Source organism: Rosa chinensis, chromosome 7 (assembly GCF_002994745.2).
Source record: "Rosa chinensis cultivar Old Blush chromosome 7, RchiOBHm-V2, whole genome shotgun sequence".
In the NCBI taxonomy this organism is placed as follows: domain Eukaryota; kingdom Viridiplantae; phylum Streptophyta; class Magnoliopsida; order Rosales; family Rosaceae; genus Rosa; species Rosa chinensis.
This window is the reverse complement of record NC_037094.1, coordinates 21636413-21648121: the sequence shown is the minus strand read 5'-3', so window position 1 is coordinate 21648121 and position 11709 is coordinate 21636413. Positions and strand designations below refer to the sequence as shown.

Below are 11709 nucleotides of genomic sequence, written 5' to 3'. Positions count from 1 at the left end.
ATTTAAATTGCTGACTGTATTTAAATGCTCACATACATACTAATTTCCAATGCAAGTATTATTCAAAAAAGTAATTAACAAACTGATTTGCGAGTTTTTATGATCAGTCTCACATGCATTCTTGTTTCTCCACCCAATTTGGTGAGCAAATATTCAAGAATTATATAGTTAAAAATCAAAAATATATCACATCAAGCATCAACAACCCCTCTTATCACACACTTCAAAAGATTAAAAATAAAAAATTAATCCATATAGGTTAAAAATTTTGTACAAAACACAACTACGTGTGAAGTGTTTGACCAAATGGATAAGCACTCATTTTGCCAGAGCAAAACCTCGCGGAACACCAAATAGTTTTCCCATTCTCTTTCTCTCTATCCACGCCCACCACGATTTATATGGATAGTGTTCTCCTCTTCTTCTACAAATAATCTAATCCTCCACGACTTTGTTCCGTGTCTCTCTCTTCTGTCTTCTGCCGCCAAACCCAACTCCCCTGGAACAACCTTATTCAGACACTATCCCAACCCTCCCCCCATCTTGTTCAAATAATCCGGATCCTCCGATCCGCCCCACCCCGAACCCACCGCTGATCCGATCCGACTCCCACCATGACGCGGCGGTGCTCGCATTGCAGCCACAATGGCCACAACTCCCGCACGTGCCCCAACCGCGGCGTCAAGCTCTTCGGCGTCCGCCTCACCGACGGCGGCATCAGGAAGAGTGCTAGTATGGGCAATCTGACCCACTATGCCGGGTCCGGTTCCGGCCTGCTCCATAACAACCCGGACTCTCCCGGCGAGGCTGCCGATCACTCCGGCGCCGCTGACGGTTATGCTTCTGAGGACTTCGTGCCCGGATCGTCTTCCAGCTGCCGGGAACGTAAAAAAGGTCCAAGCTTTGTTTTGGTTAATCTTTAAAGTGTGTGGCTTTTTTGGTTTTTGGTTGAGTGTGGATGTTGAGGTATTTGGGTTTGTGTGTTTAAATTGGGATTTGGATTGGTTTAATTGGTTGGGGGGCTAAGCAATAAAGATCACAGTACTGTGTTTGTCTGTGTTTGATTAGTGGTGGGTTAGTGGGATTGTAGTTGGCTTTACTGTTTTATTGAGTTTCTGATTTGGGTGCTTGGCAATTTGTCAATAGTAGGAGTTCTTTTTTGGGGTGTTTGCATAGTGATCTGAAGTTTGGTTTGTCTATTTGGGGTAGTATGGTAGCCAATTGGTTTGTCTATTTGGGGCAGGATGGTAGCCAATAATTGAGGGAGAAATGGGATCATTGATGAAGCATAGAGGAACAGAATGAAGATATTATTTGCAACAGGAGTAACAACAGGCTTTTCTCCTATCAAGATATAGGCTTCAATTATGGGGCTCGATTAGTTTAAGAGGTTAAAACAAGGCTTATGATCTTGGTGCTTGAATTCTTTAGTCTTACTATGTCTGCTCATACTGAAATTGTGAATTTCAGTTTCATTTATTGGGAAGCGGGTTCATTTCATAGGTCGTTGAATGAGGTCAATTTAGATGTGAATATATGCCTGGGTCCAATTTTAGGTGTGGTACTGTAATGTTCCAGGAATTTTGGATCATGTCGTTTGGACTAGTATTTCATCCATTCTGTGGGTGTTGGTAATATGTTTGTCTTTAAAAGGAAAAACTTTTTCTTGAAGGCTAGAATAGTTAACATCACATGGCAGTTCTACTTTTTGTGTTGAACTTCTATTTTTTCATATGTCATACTCATTCATGCTTTGTTGAGTAATAAAATTGAGGTCCAATTGTTCTCTGTGTTATGGTCAGAAGAACAATGTTTAGTTTAGATTGATTGATTGGAAACAGAGCAGAGATTAAAGCATAGGGTTTATTAGCCTTTTGCTCAGGAGATAGCACGTTACGATTTTTACAGTCAAGGCAAAATTACTATTTGAATGATATTACAGAAGAAACTTATAAAAAGAAAGGAGTGTGTAGGGCCAAATAGTGCTTTTAGATCGAGATGTTCGTGTTGGTTTATTTTCAAATTTCTATTGGTTTGGTGCATATATTTGACTTCAGGATCTACAAGGTGAATGTGCTACACAAAACATTGACTACCCACAATAGACGCATAAGTCTTTTCGGATACTAATTAAAATAGTTGAAAAAAGTACTCGTTTAATCATGATGTTTATGTTGCAATTTTGGAATGTATTTATAGAGAACATTGGAACTGCTCTAAGCTCTTACTTCTTGTCTTAGCAGATTATAATTTTATGTTTCATTTTTTGTGTTCTGTAGGCACCCCATGGACAGAGGAGGAACATAGGATGTTTTTACTTGGACTACAGAAACTTGGTAAAGGTGATTGGCGTGGAATCGCTCGCAATTATGTTATTTCAAGAACACCTACTCAAGTGGCTAGCCATGCTCAGAAATATTTCATTAGGCAGTCTAATGTATCACGGAGAAAAAGACGTTCTAGCCTGTTTGATATAGTAGCAGATGATGTAAGTATCTTTTGTCTTGCATAACTTGTGTGCACATGTTTCTCACATATAGGCACACAACTTGAAATATTTACTCTATAATGTGCTTTGCAATTTCTCTCGACTAGCTATTCTAGTTGGTTAAAAACTCATGTCCTTTGCATTTGTAAACAGTTAAGATAGCCGGTCCTTCTTTATGTCCTTTTATTTTATTTTTTAACTAGCACTTCCTTTCCTTCTTGACCTGGAATGCAGCATTTGTCTGCAACAATTCTTCAAACTAGGGCCGTAGTTTAAATACACTTGATTGTGCAACATGATTCCTATTTGAAATCTAATAAGGTTCTCAATACTTTTTGTTGATGCAATATTGTTATAGATGCTTTGTTGATATTTTTCTGCAGTCAGTTGATACTCCAATGGAACCACTGGACTTCTTACCTGAAAACCATGTAGAAGATGATACTGAAAGCAACCACCCATTGCCTGCTCCTCCAGCTTTGGATGAAGAATGTGAATCAATGGCATCTACCAACTCAGATGGAGAACCTTCCCCTCCAAAGGCTGATAACTCACAGTCATGTTATCCAGTGATGTATCCCACTTATTTCTCACCTTTTCCATTTCCTTTTCCAATGTGGCCTGGATACAGTACTGAGCCAACTAAGGTGGATACACACGAGGTCCTTAAGCCAACTGCAGTACATTCAAAGAGCCCAATTAATGTTGATGAGCTAGTAGGCATGTCGAATCTGAGTATAGGAGAGCCTAAAGGTCAAGCCGGTCCGTCCTCGCTCTCACTAAATCTTGTTGAAGGGTCCTCTAGGCAATCGGCTTTCCATGCAAATCCAAGTTCTGGCAGTTCAAATATGAAATCAGGTGGTAGTCCAATCCATGCGCTTTAGTGGTTAGCCTTCTTGGCTTGGGATTTCACAGGTTATGGTTGTTAATATTAGTCATGTTAGTATGATTTGGGTGTGAGTTATGGGATCACTTTAATAAGGGGGGATTTAAAAGTTTAATTAATAGTTGGTTCTGGTATTTAGGTTGTACCATCTTATTGTCAAATTATTTAAATCTTTGACATTTTGTGTTGTCTCCAACTCAAGAATTTGTTCTACCCTCCTACTGTTAGTCATGTAGACATGATATAGTTAAGGAACACTTCTTTACCTGTAGAATAGTAATTCACTTGTAATATGAATAAGTTTGATTATCTACTGTCTTTTTGTTTTTGGTTCATCCACGAATATATTATCTTAGTCTAAAAAGACATTTTTGTTCATCAAGGTTCTGGATAGTGGAGACTTTTGGCTTCCAAGTTGGGGACTATGTAGGGTACCTGTTGTGAGCAGAACCTTTTATCAGGCTGAGGTGCCTCATATACTTGCGTGCAAGAAGTCGGGAGTTCGCCCCGCTGCACGAAATAATGAAAACAGCGTCATAGGAGTTCGGTACTAATAAAAAGTGGCAATTCCTTTGCACCCATTACAGACTTGGAGACCCTCTCTTTCCCCCCCAGCTACAAAGGAGTTGAAACAATAATTTCATTCTCCAAACTCTTGATCTTTTTATACTTTTAAGGTGCTGAATAGAGGAGTGCATTGCTGTTACATATTGAAAATCATTAAAGTTCTGTCAATAGTATCAATAATCTAAAATGTGGTAAATCAGGTCATGAGACTGCCTTCTGGCGTGTGACTAGAAGAATAGTCGTTATTGTTTTAATTTGCAGCCCCATTTATTCTTCAACAATAGTTAATTGCGTCAGTTTGAGTGTTTGACTCATAACTTTCCACTTACGAATGAGACTTCTGATATTAGAGTAAATAGTACTTGACTGTATTCCCATTTATTCTTAAATGTCTTATAAATTTACCGTATAAGCATTATACGAGAATTTCTCAAACGAATGGAATATTAATGCATAACTTTAATACCCAATAAACTAATGTGCAGCCTTCGAACATCAATTACTAGCGCCTCGTCCAAAACTATTTTCGCACAAAAAAAATCAATCAAATTGAGAACCGATCAGTCATTTCTATTCATCATAATCGTTTTTGTGTCTTACAAAATGGAAATTATTCTATGCACCGACGGTGTATAGGTCCGACTATTAACTTCTGATTTTTCTAATTTTTCATAAAACATATTTGAATTGACACGAGTGGCTCTTGACAGACCCGGACCCGTAACCCGTAACCCATCATGAGTTGGTTCAACCCACTTACCCAGAATCCCAGATCCAGTTCCTCCTCCCAATTCCGTATCATACATTCACAGCAACACTCAAAGCTCCAGTCTTTCTACCCCAATTCAAAAACCCAGAAAGCCATGAACCTCTTAACCTCAAAACCCACCACCCTCCGATCCAAAAGGCAACCCTCCCAAAGGTCCCCACTCCTCTACCTCACCCTCCTCTTCTCCCTCCTCATCTTCCTCTTCTACTTCTTCTCCCTCAGCCCCAATTCCCTCCTCACCGCCCAACTTTCCCATTCTCCAAAATGCCCTTCTCTGGGTGGAGACAAGTTCCTCTGGTACGCCCCCCACAGTGGCTTCAGCAACCAGCTCATGGAGTTGAAGAACGGAATCTTGATGGCCGGCATTTTGAACCGGACGCTGGTTGTGCCGCCGGTTCTCGATCACCACGCTGTGGCTCTCGGGAGTTGCCCCAAGTTTCGGGTTTCGGCTCCGAATGAGATCAGGGGTCAGGTCTGGGAGCATGTGATTGAGCTCATTGGGAGTGGGAGGTATGTTGGTTTTTCTCTGTTTCTCGTTTTGTTGGTTAGAATTGAAATGTGGGTTCGAAAGTTTGATTGGTTTCTTTTAGTTTTTATGTCAATGCCACCATTGTGTGGTCTTGATTACACAAAGTGTTTGGTTAGTATAATTGGAGTTTTTGCTAGGATTTACATCTGGATTTATGATAAATTGGGTGTGGTTGAGTTTCTGTGTTGATAGATGTATAGGACAGACACTGGTTTTTGTTTAATCCACGCTTTATAGTAGGAATGTAGGGAATGCAAAGTTTGGTGCTTTTGTTTTCATCTTTGAAGAATGAAATATGCTTCTTTGCTAGGCCAAATAATCTTAACAACAAAAAGTTTGTGCACTTTCTTCTCCACTAAGTTTTCTTCATAACTGCCACCATGTTCATGTATAGAAATAGAAGATTTATTTGATGGCTCCATTTCAAATATCTTTATCTCTTGTTACAGGTATGTATCCATGGCTGACATTGTTGATATATCGTCATTAGTTTCTTCTTCGTTAGTTCGAGTTATAGATTTCAGGGTTTTTATATCCTCATGGTGCAATGTGAACTTAGATTTTGCTTGCCATAATGAGTTCAATGCACATTTGCTGGATAAATTAAAGGAATGTGGATCTGTACTAAGTGGTGTCAAAGGTAACGTTAAGTGTTTATATGCTGTTAATGAAGACTGCAGAACCACTGTTTGGACATACCAGAATGGTAATGAGGATGTGGCATTAGATTCTTTTCAACCTGATGAAAAACTCAAGAAAAAGAAGATTTCATATGTTAGGAAACGACGAGATGTATACAAGACTCTCGGACCGGGTTCTGAAGCTGAATCAGCTTCTGTGCTGGCATTTGGAAGCCTTTTCACAGCTCCTTACAAAGGTTCTGAGCTACTTATTGATATCCATGAATCTCCAAGAGATCAAAGGATAGGAAGTCTAATGGAGAAGATTGAGTTTCTTCCATTTGCTCCTGAAATTGTGAGTGCAGGAAAGAAGTTTGCTTTGGATACCATAAAGGCTCCTTTTCTATGTGCACAGCTTCGATTATTAGACGGGCAGTTCAAGAATCACCGGAAGGCTACTTTTCAAGGGCTAAAACAAAAGTTGGATGCTTTGATGCAGAGCCCTCTCCCCATTCATATCTTTGTGATGACTGATCTTCCTGAAAGTAATTGGACTGAAAATTACTTGGGGGATTTGGCTAGAGATTCAAATCAGTTTAAACTGTTTTTCCTGAAAGAAAGAGATGATTTGGTAATACAAACAGCTACAAGAATTGTTGATGCAGGCCATGGCTTGAAGTTTGGGTCTGTTGCAAATATTCATGATGGAACTGATCAGATTAAGAAGGATTGCCCTTCTGCAGTAATACCCGATGTTCTTCTATACATAGAGCAAACTGTTTGCAGTTGTGCGTCTCTTGGATTTGTTGGGACTGCAGGATCAACTATTGCAGGGAGCATAGAGCTAATGAGAAAGTTCGGCGCATGTTCAAGCTAATCTCTGATGACATTGCTGAATGTCTTTTGACACGACAAATTCTAGTTCAACGAAAGGTTGCTGACTCTGTGAAAATTCAAAAGCATGCCCGAAACTGGTCCTAATATGCCAATACCAAGTTTAAACAATCTTGGCTCGTCCTGAAGCACGACTTGACAGCACCAGCAGACTTGGTGTCGCAAATCTAGGCAGGATGCCAGAAAGAAAGCGATGTGTGTAGAGAAGAGTAGGTTCAGATAAGGTGCTGCTTTGTTAAGGTTATCTGACAGTCTGAAAACAATAGGGTGATTCTCATTATATCCATCGGTGCTCAGTTCAAACTTCAGTATCGAGTCGATAGGCACTTTTTTCGACGTTGATGGGTGCACAGTGATTCTTTGAGTGTTTGCTATTGGTGGTAACGCCATGAATTCAAGGCGGATTGCGCGATGCATATCGGAAACTCTTAACATACGTCTTTGGCGAACATTGTTGTAAATTAACTCCAAAATGTCTGAGTTATCAGAGTGTAATTTGAAGAATGCTTCTCCTGTAGCTGATTTTTCTTTTTTCCCAAATAACGATGGTGTTTGTTAATCAAAATTCCCATTATAGTAATGTTAGAACAATGATCTCAATAGGTCAATTCAAGCTTACGCTATTTAAATCGAGCCATGTCGAAGTCAAACTATACAAGTTCCAGCTAAAACATCAATACCAAATACTTGACTAGGAGAACAGCAGTCTGAGAAACCAACATCAGTTGCCGTATATGGACGTTTGCATTGTTTGGTAGTCGGCATAGGCGGCGAGTGAACCAATGTCTCTACATGTAATTTTCCCTAATAAACTATGATGTTTTCCTTAAAAAGAAAAGGAACAGGAATGTTTTTCATCTCTCTACAACACGTGGAGGCATCAGAGAGCATCTGTAAAAGGCACTCTCGCCCTAAACTACTGCCCTAGCATCATTTTCATTTGGCAACTGAGCTCCAAAATAAAGCAAATTCACCCAAATTAGGGATTTTCAGAGGTGGGAAACCCAAACTGGGTAAAAATTTCATTTCTTTTTCAGGGTTTTTGGCGAGCAATTAATCAAGTGTGTGCAGCTGGTTCATCAGTGGATTCATGCCCTTGTGTTCATCCAAATCCTACAGCCAATTCAAGTGGTGAGCTTTCTAATTTGATCCCTCTCTCTCTCTCTCTCTCTCTCTCTCTCTCTGTGTTCGATTATTATAGATGATTGGGATATTGGATAAAGATTGGTACTTTATGGAGCTCTTATGTATGGATTTTACTGTTCAAATTTGGGGCTTTGTTGAAAATTTGATTTCGACCTGCTTTATGTTCAATGTGTTTGGGTTTGAGGGTCTGTTTTCTTTGGTAAAATTTTAATCAATTTAAGCGTGAAAGTTGCTGACTTTATATAAACATAATGAATTAATGTTATTTCCATGTGCATTGTTTAATACCATGTTTGTTTTCTTTGTTTGACTAGGATGAGTAAGATGTAAGTTGTGTTGTTTGCTCAGATTGTAATTTTATTTACTGTTTTTTTTGGTGTTGTTTGAATTTAAAGGGTTTTAGTAGAGAAATGGATTCAAAAGCCAGGAGAAGAGCTTCTATTGAGAATGGGGAAGCCGGGGAGGACTTGGTTCTCGCTACGTTGATTGGGAATGGAGATGACCTGGGTCCTATTGTCAGGCATGCATTTGAGATGGGGAGGCCAGAATCGCTCCTTCAGCAGCTCAAGCATGTGGTGAGAAAGAAGGAAGTCGAGATTGAGGATCTGTGTAAGACTCATTACGAGGAGTTCATTCTTGCAGTTGACGAGCTTCGTGGGGTGTTGGTGGATGCTGAAGAGCTGAAAGGCGAGCTCTCTAGTGATAATTTTAAGTTGCAAGAGGTTGGCAGTACTTTGTTGATTAAACTTGAGGAGCTTCTCGAGTCTTATTCAATCAAAAAGAATGTGGCTGAAGCTATCAAAATGTCCAAGAATTGTGTACAGGTGTTGGAGCTCTGCGTTAAGTTTAACAAGCACATATCCGAAGGCCAGTTTTACCCAGCTTTGAAAACCTTAGATCTGATTGAGAAAAGTTACTTGAAGAATGTTCCTGTCAGGACGCTGAGAATGGTTATAGAGAAGAGGATTCCATTGATTAAGTTGCACATCGAGAAGAAAGTAACTAGTCAATTCAATGAATGGCTGGTTCAGATAAGAAGTTCTGCAAAGGATATTGGACAAACAGCAATAGGGCAAGCTGCTTCTGCGCGCCAGAGAGATGAGGAAATGCTGGATCGGCAAAGGAAAGCTGAGGAACAGAATCTTCCGGGGTTGGGAGATTTTGCGTATACTTTAGATGTTGAACAGATTGAAGAAGAATCAGTTCTAAAGGTTGACCTAACTCCTCTATACAGGGCTTATCACATCCAAAGTTGCCTAGGAATCCAAGAGCAGTTTTGGGAATATTACTATAGAAATCGATTGTTGCAGCTTAATTCAGACTTACAGATCTCTTCAACACAGCCCTTTGTTGAATCCTATCAAACATTTTTGGCTCAAATTGCAGGATACTTCATAGTGGAGGATCGGGTCCTGAGGACTGCTGGAGGCCTACGTTTAGGTGAACAAGTTGAAACAATGTGGGAAACAGCTGTAGCGAAAATGAAATCTCTGTTAGAGGTGCAGTTCTCCCAGATGAATTCTGCAACCCATCTTCTCTTGGTGAAGGATTATGTGACACTTCTCGGCTGTACTCTCAGACAATATGGGTATGAAGTGGGACCACTTCTTGAGACACTTAACAAGAGCCGAGACAAATACCACGAGCTTCTTTCAGAAGAGTGTCGTAAACAAATTGTTAATGTTATTGCCAATGATACCTATGAGCAGATGGTGTTGAAAAAGGAAAGTGACTATGAAAATAATGTCTTGTCCTTCAATCTCCAGACAACAGATATCACACCGGCTTTTCCATTCATTGCACCATTCTCCTCCACAGTACCTGATTCCTGCCGAATTGTCAGGTCATTCATCAAAGGGTCTGTTGATTACTTGACCTATGGGACAAATACTAATGTTTACGATGTTGTGAAGAAATATTTGGATAAATTCTTGATAGATGTGTTAAATGAGGTGATACTTAATACTATTCAAGGTGGCAGCATTGGTGTCTCTCAGGCCATGCAGATTGCTGCGAACATATCTGTACTTGAAGGAGCTTGTGACTTTTTCCTTCGACATGCAGCCCAACTATGTGGGATTCCAAGTCGTTCAGTTGAGAGGCCTCAAGCTGGTTTAACTGCTAAGGTAGTTCTAAAGACTTCTAGGGATGAAGCTTATCTTGCTTTGCTGAATTTGGTGAATGCGAAGTTGGATCAGTTCATGCAACTAACAGAAAATATCAATTGGACTTCAGAGGAACCAACACAGGGTGAAAATGAGTACATGAATGAAGTTGTTATTTACCTCGATACTCTTATGTCCACTGCGCAACAAATCTTACCTTTGGATGCTCTGTACAAGGTTGGGAGTGGGGCTCTTGACCACATTTCCAACTCTATAGTATCAGCTTTTCTTAGCAGTAGCATAAAGCGGTTCAATGCTAATGCAGTTATGAGTATCAACAATGATTTGAAGATGGTGGAGTCTTTTGCAGATGAGAGGTTTCACAGTACTGGCTTGAGCGAAATTTACAAAGACGGAAGTTTTAGAGGTTGCTTGATAGAGGCAAGACAACTGATAAACCTTTTGTCAAGCAGTCAGCCAGAGAATTTCATGAATCCCGTGATAAGGGAGAAAAACTACAATACTTTGGATTATAAAAAGGTGGCCAGTATCTGCGAGAAATTCAAGGACTCTGCTGATGGGATTTTTGGAAGCCTTTCGAACAAGAATAACAAGCAAAATGCTCGTAAGAAATCAATGGACATGCTTAAGAAAAGATTGAAGGACTTCAACTGAGACTTGAAAAATCTTTCTGCAATAGAATTAGGATCTGCTTTGCCCGCTTGATTATTATATAATTTTTCCCAGTGTTCTCTTGTTTCTTTTAAGAATGCATGGGATTGATTGTTGTTCCTGATAATTTGTACTCATATAATAAATCTTATGCACAGACCTTCGCCTGGTAATTGTAACAATCCTTTTACTTTCCCATGCCAAGACAAATACGTCCATTATTACTTGGGAAAATAATTTGTAGCCTAATAGATGTATTATGTGCTAGGATTTCCATAGTCTTAGACTCTGTGTACTAGTGTAGTGATGGTGCATGTAGATTGTAGACCAAGGATTGCTTTCATTTATTGAAATAGCTACATTTATTTAAGAGATTTCATTACATGTATTAAGATATCAATGCTTACGCTCAATACTGGTGAATGGCAAGAATTTTTCTTCTTCTTTTATTTCTGGCATCCATTATTAGTAGGTAGATACAGATACAGCAGAGAGGAATTTTCAATTGTTGGGAAGGTTTCACCCTGGAGGTAGGTGCTTAAGTCTTAACCATATGTTGCAGAGCATCTCTGGCATTGTTACGACACCTTTCAGAGAGTGGTTCAACTCTTGTCCAATTTGAATCAACTCTAGCTGTCATAAGTTCATTGTTGACAACCGACCTTAATGAAGGTACTGCATGCAGCATGCTGTCCTTTGTTTCTTGTTTTGATTTCCTGATAACTGACTGACTGTTGTTCTCCTTAACGGAGTAGTCATGGATCTGTCTAATATACTTTATTCTGTTTGACTTGTTTACTGTACAGATTGCTTAATAGTTAGCTACACCAAATTATTTGTTTGTGGTTGGCAAGAGTTAAAAGATGAAATGATAAAATGGAAATTCCTTTTAGCTTTCCATGGGTGACTTGTACTTTTGACGTACCATGAATGCTAAACATTCATATGCTAAAAAATTGAAGATTTGCAACATTGTATGATTTAGATGAATAATGGTATGGCAATAAAGTAGTGAATATGCAGTTATGCACAT

At 39.5% G+C, this 11709-nt stretch overlaps 3 protein-coding genes across 4 annotated transcripts; all 3 read left to right on the top strand.

The window, feature by feature from the left end:
* Positions 1–327: 327 nt before the first annotated feature.
* On the top strand, positions 328–4129 carry LOC112177160 (transcription factor KUA1). 2 transcript variants are annotated; one of them, XM_024315383.2, is made up of 4 exons: positions 328–894; positions 2280–2488; positions 2872–3346; positions 3758–4129. In XM_024315383.2, exons 1-4 carry the CDS (start codon positions 615–617, stop codon positions 3766–3768), a joined length of 975 nt encoding a protein of 324 aa, XP_024171151.1. In that variant the 5' UTR covers positions 328–614; the 3' UTR covers positions 3769–4129. The 2 variants fall into 2 exon arrangements, with proteins under 2 accessions (XP_024171151.1, XP_024171150.1); XM_024315382.2 differs by lacking the exon at positions 3758–4129 and having other exon boundaries at positions 329–894; positions 2872–3709.
* A 382-nt stretch (positions 4130–4511) lies between these two features.
* Positions 4512–7270, top strand: LOC112177159 (O-fucosyltransferase 30). Its single transcript, XM_024315379.2, has 2 exons — positions 4512–5220; positions 5689–7270. Exons 1-2 carry the CDS (start codon positions 4679–4681, stop codon positions 6734–6736), a joined length of 1590 nt encoding a protein of 529 aa, XP_024171147.1. The 5' UTR covers positions 4512–4678; the 3' UTR covers positions 6737–7270.
* Positions 7271–7495: 225 nt separating this feature from the next.
* On the top strand, positions 7496–10849 carry LOC112177158 (exocyst complex component SEC15A). The gene is made up of 2 exons (XM_024315378.2): positions 7496–7884; positions 8295–10849. The coding sequence occupies exon 2, from the start codon at positions 8310–8312 to the stop codon at positions 10677–10679; it is 2370 nt and encodes a 789-aa protein (XP_024171146.1). The 5' UTR covers positions 7496–7884; positions 8295–8309; the 3' UTR covers positions 10680–10849.
* Positions 10850–11709: the final 860 nt, after the last annotated feature.

Excerpts from the sequence above, each read along its gene's own strand:
- LOC112177160 (XM_024315382.2), top strand. The coding sequence starts at position 615 with ATGACGCGGCGGTGCTCGCATTGCAGCCACAATGGCCACAACTCCCGC. Across the intron at positions 895-2,279 it reads CTGCCGGGAACGTAAAAAAG|GCACCCCATGGACAGAGGAG; the intron begins GTCCAAGCTTTG and ends TGTGTTCTGTAG. Across the intron at positions 2,489-2,871 it reads TTGATATAGTAGCAGATGAT|TCAGTTGATACTCCAATGGA; the intron begins GTAAGTATCTTT and ends ATTTTTCTGCAG.
- LOC112177159 (XM_024315379.2), top strand. The coding sequence starts at position 4,679 with ATGAGTTGGTTCAACCCACTTACCCAGAATCCCAGATCCAGTTCCTCC. Across the intron at positions 5,221-5,688 it reads GAGCTCATTGGGAGTGGGAG|GTATGTATCCATGGCTGACA; the intron begins GTATGTTGGTTT and ends CTCTTGTTACAG.
- LOC112177158 (XM_024315378.2), top strand. The coding sequence starts at position 8,310 with ATGGATTCAAAAGCCAGGAGAAGAGCTTCTATTGAGAATGGGGAAGCC.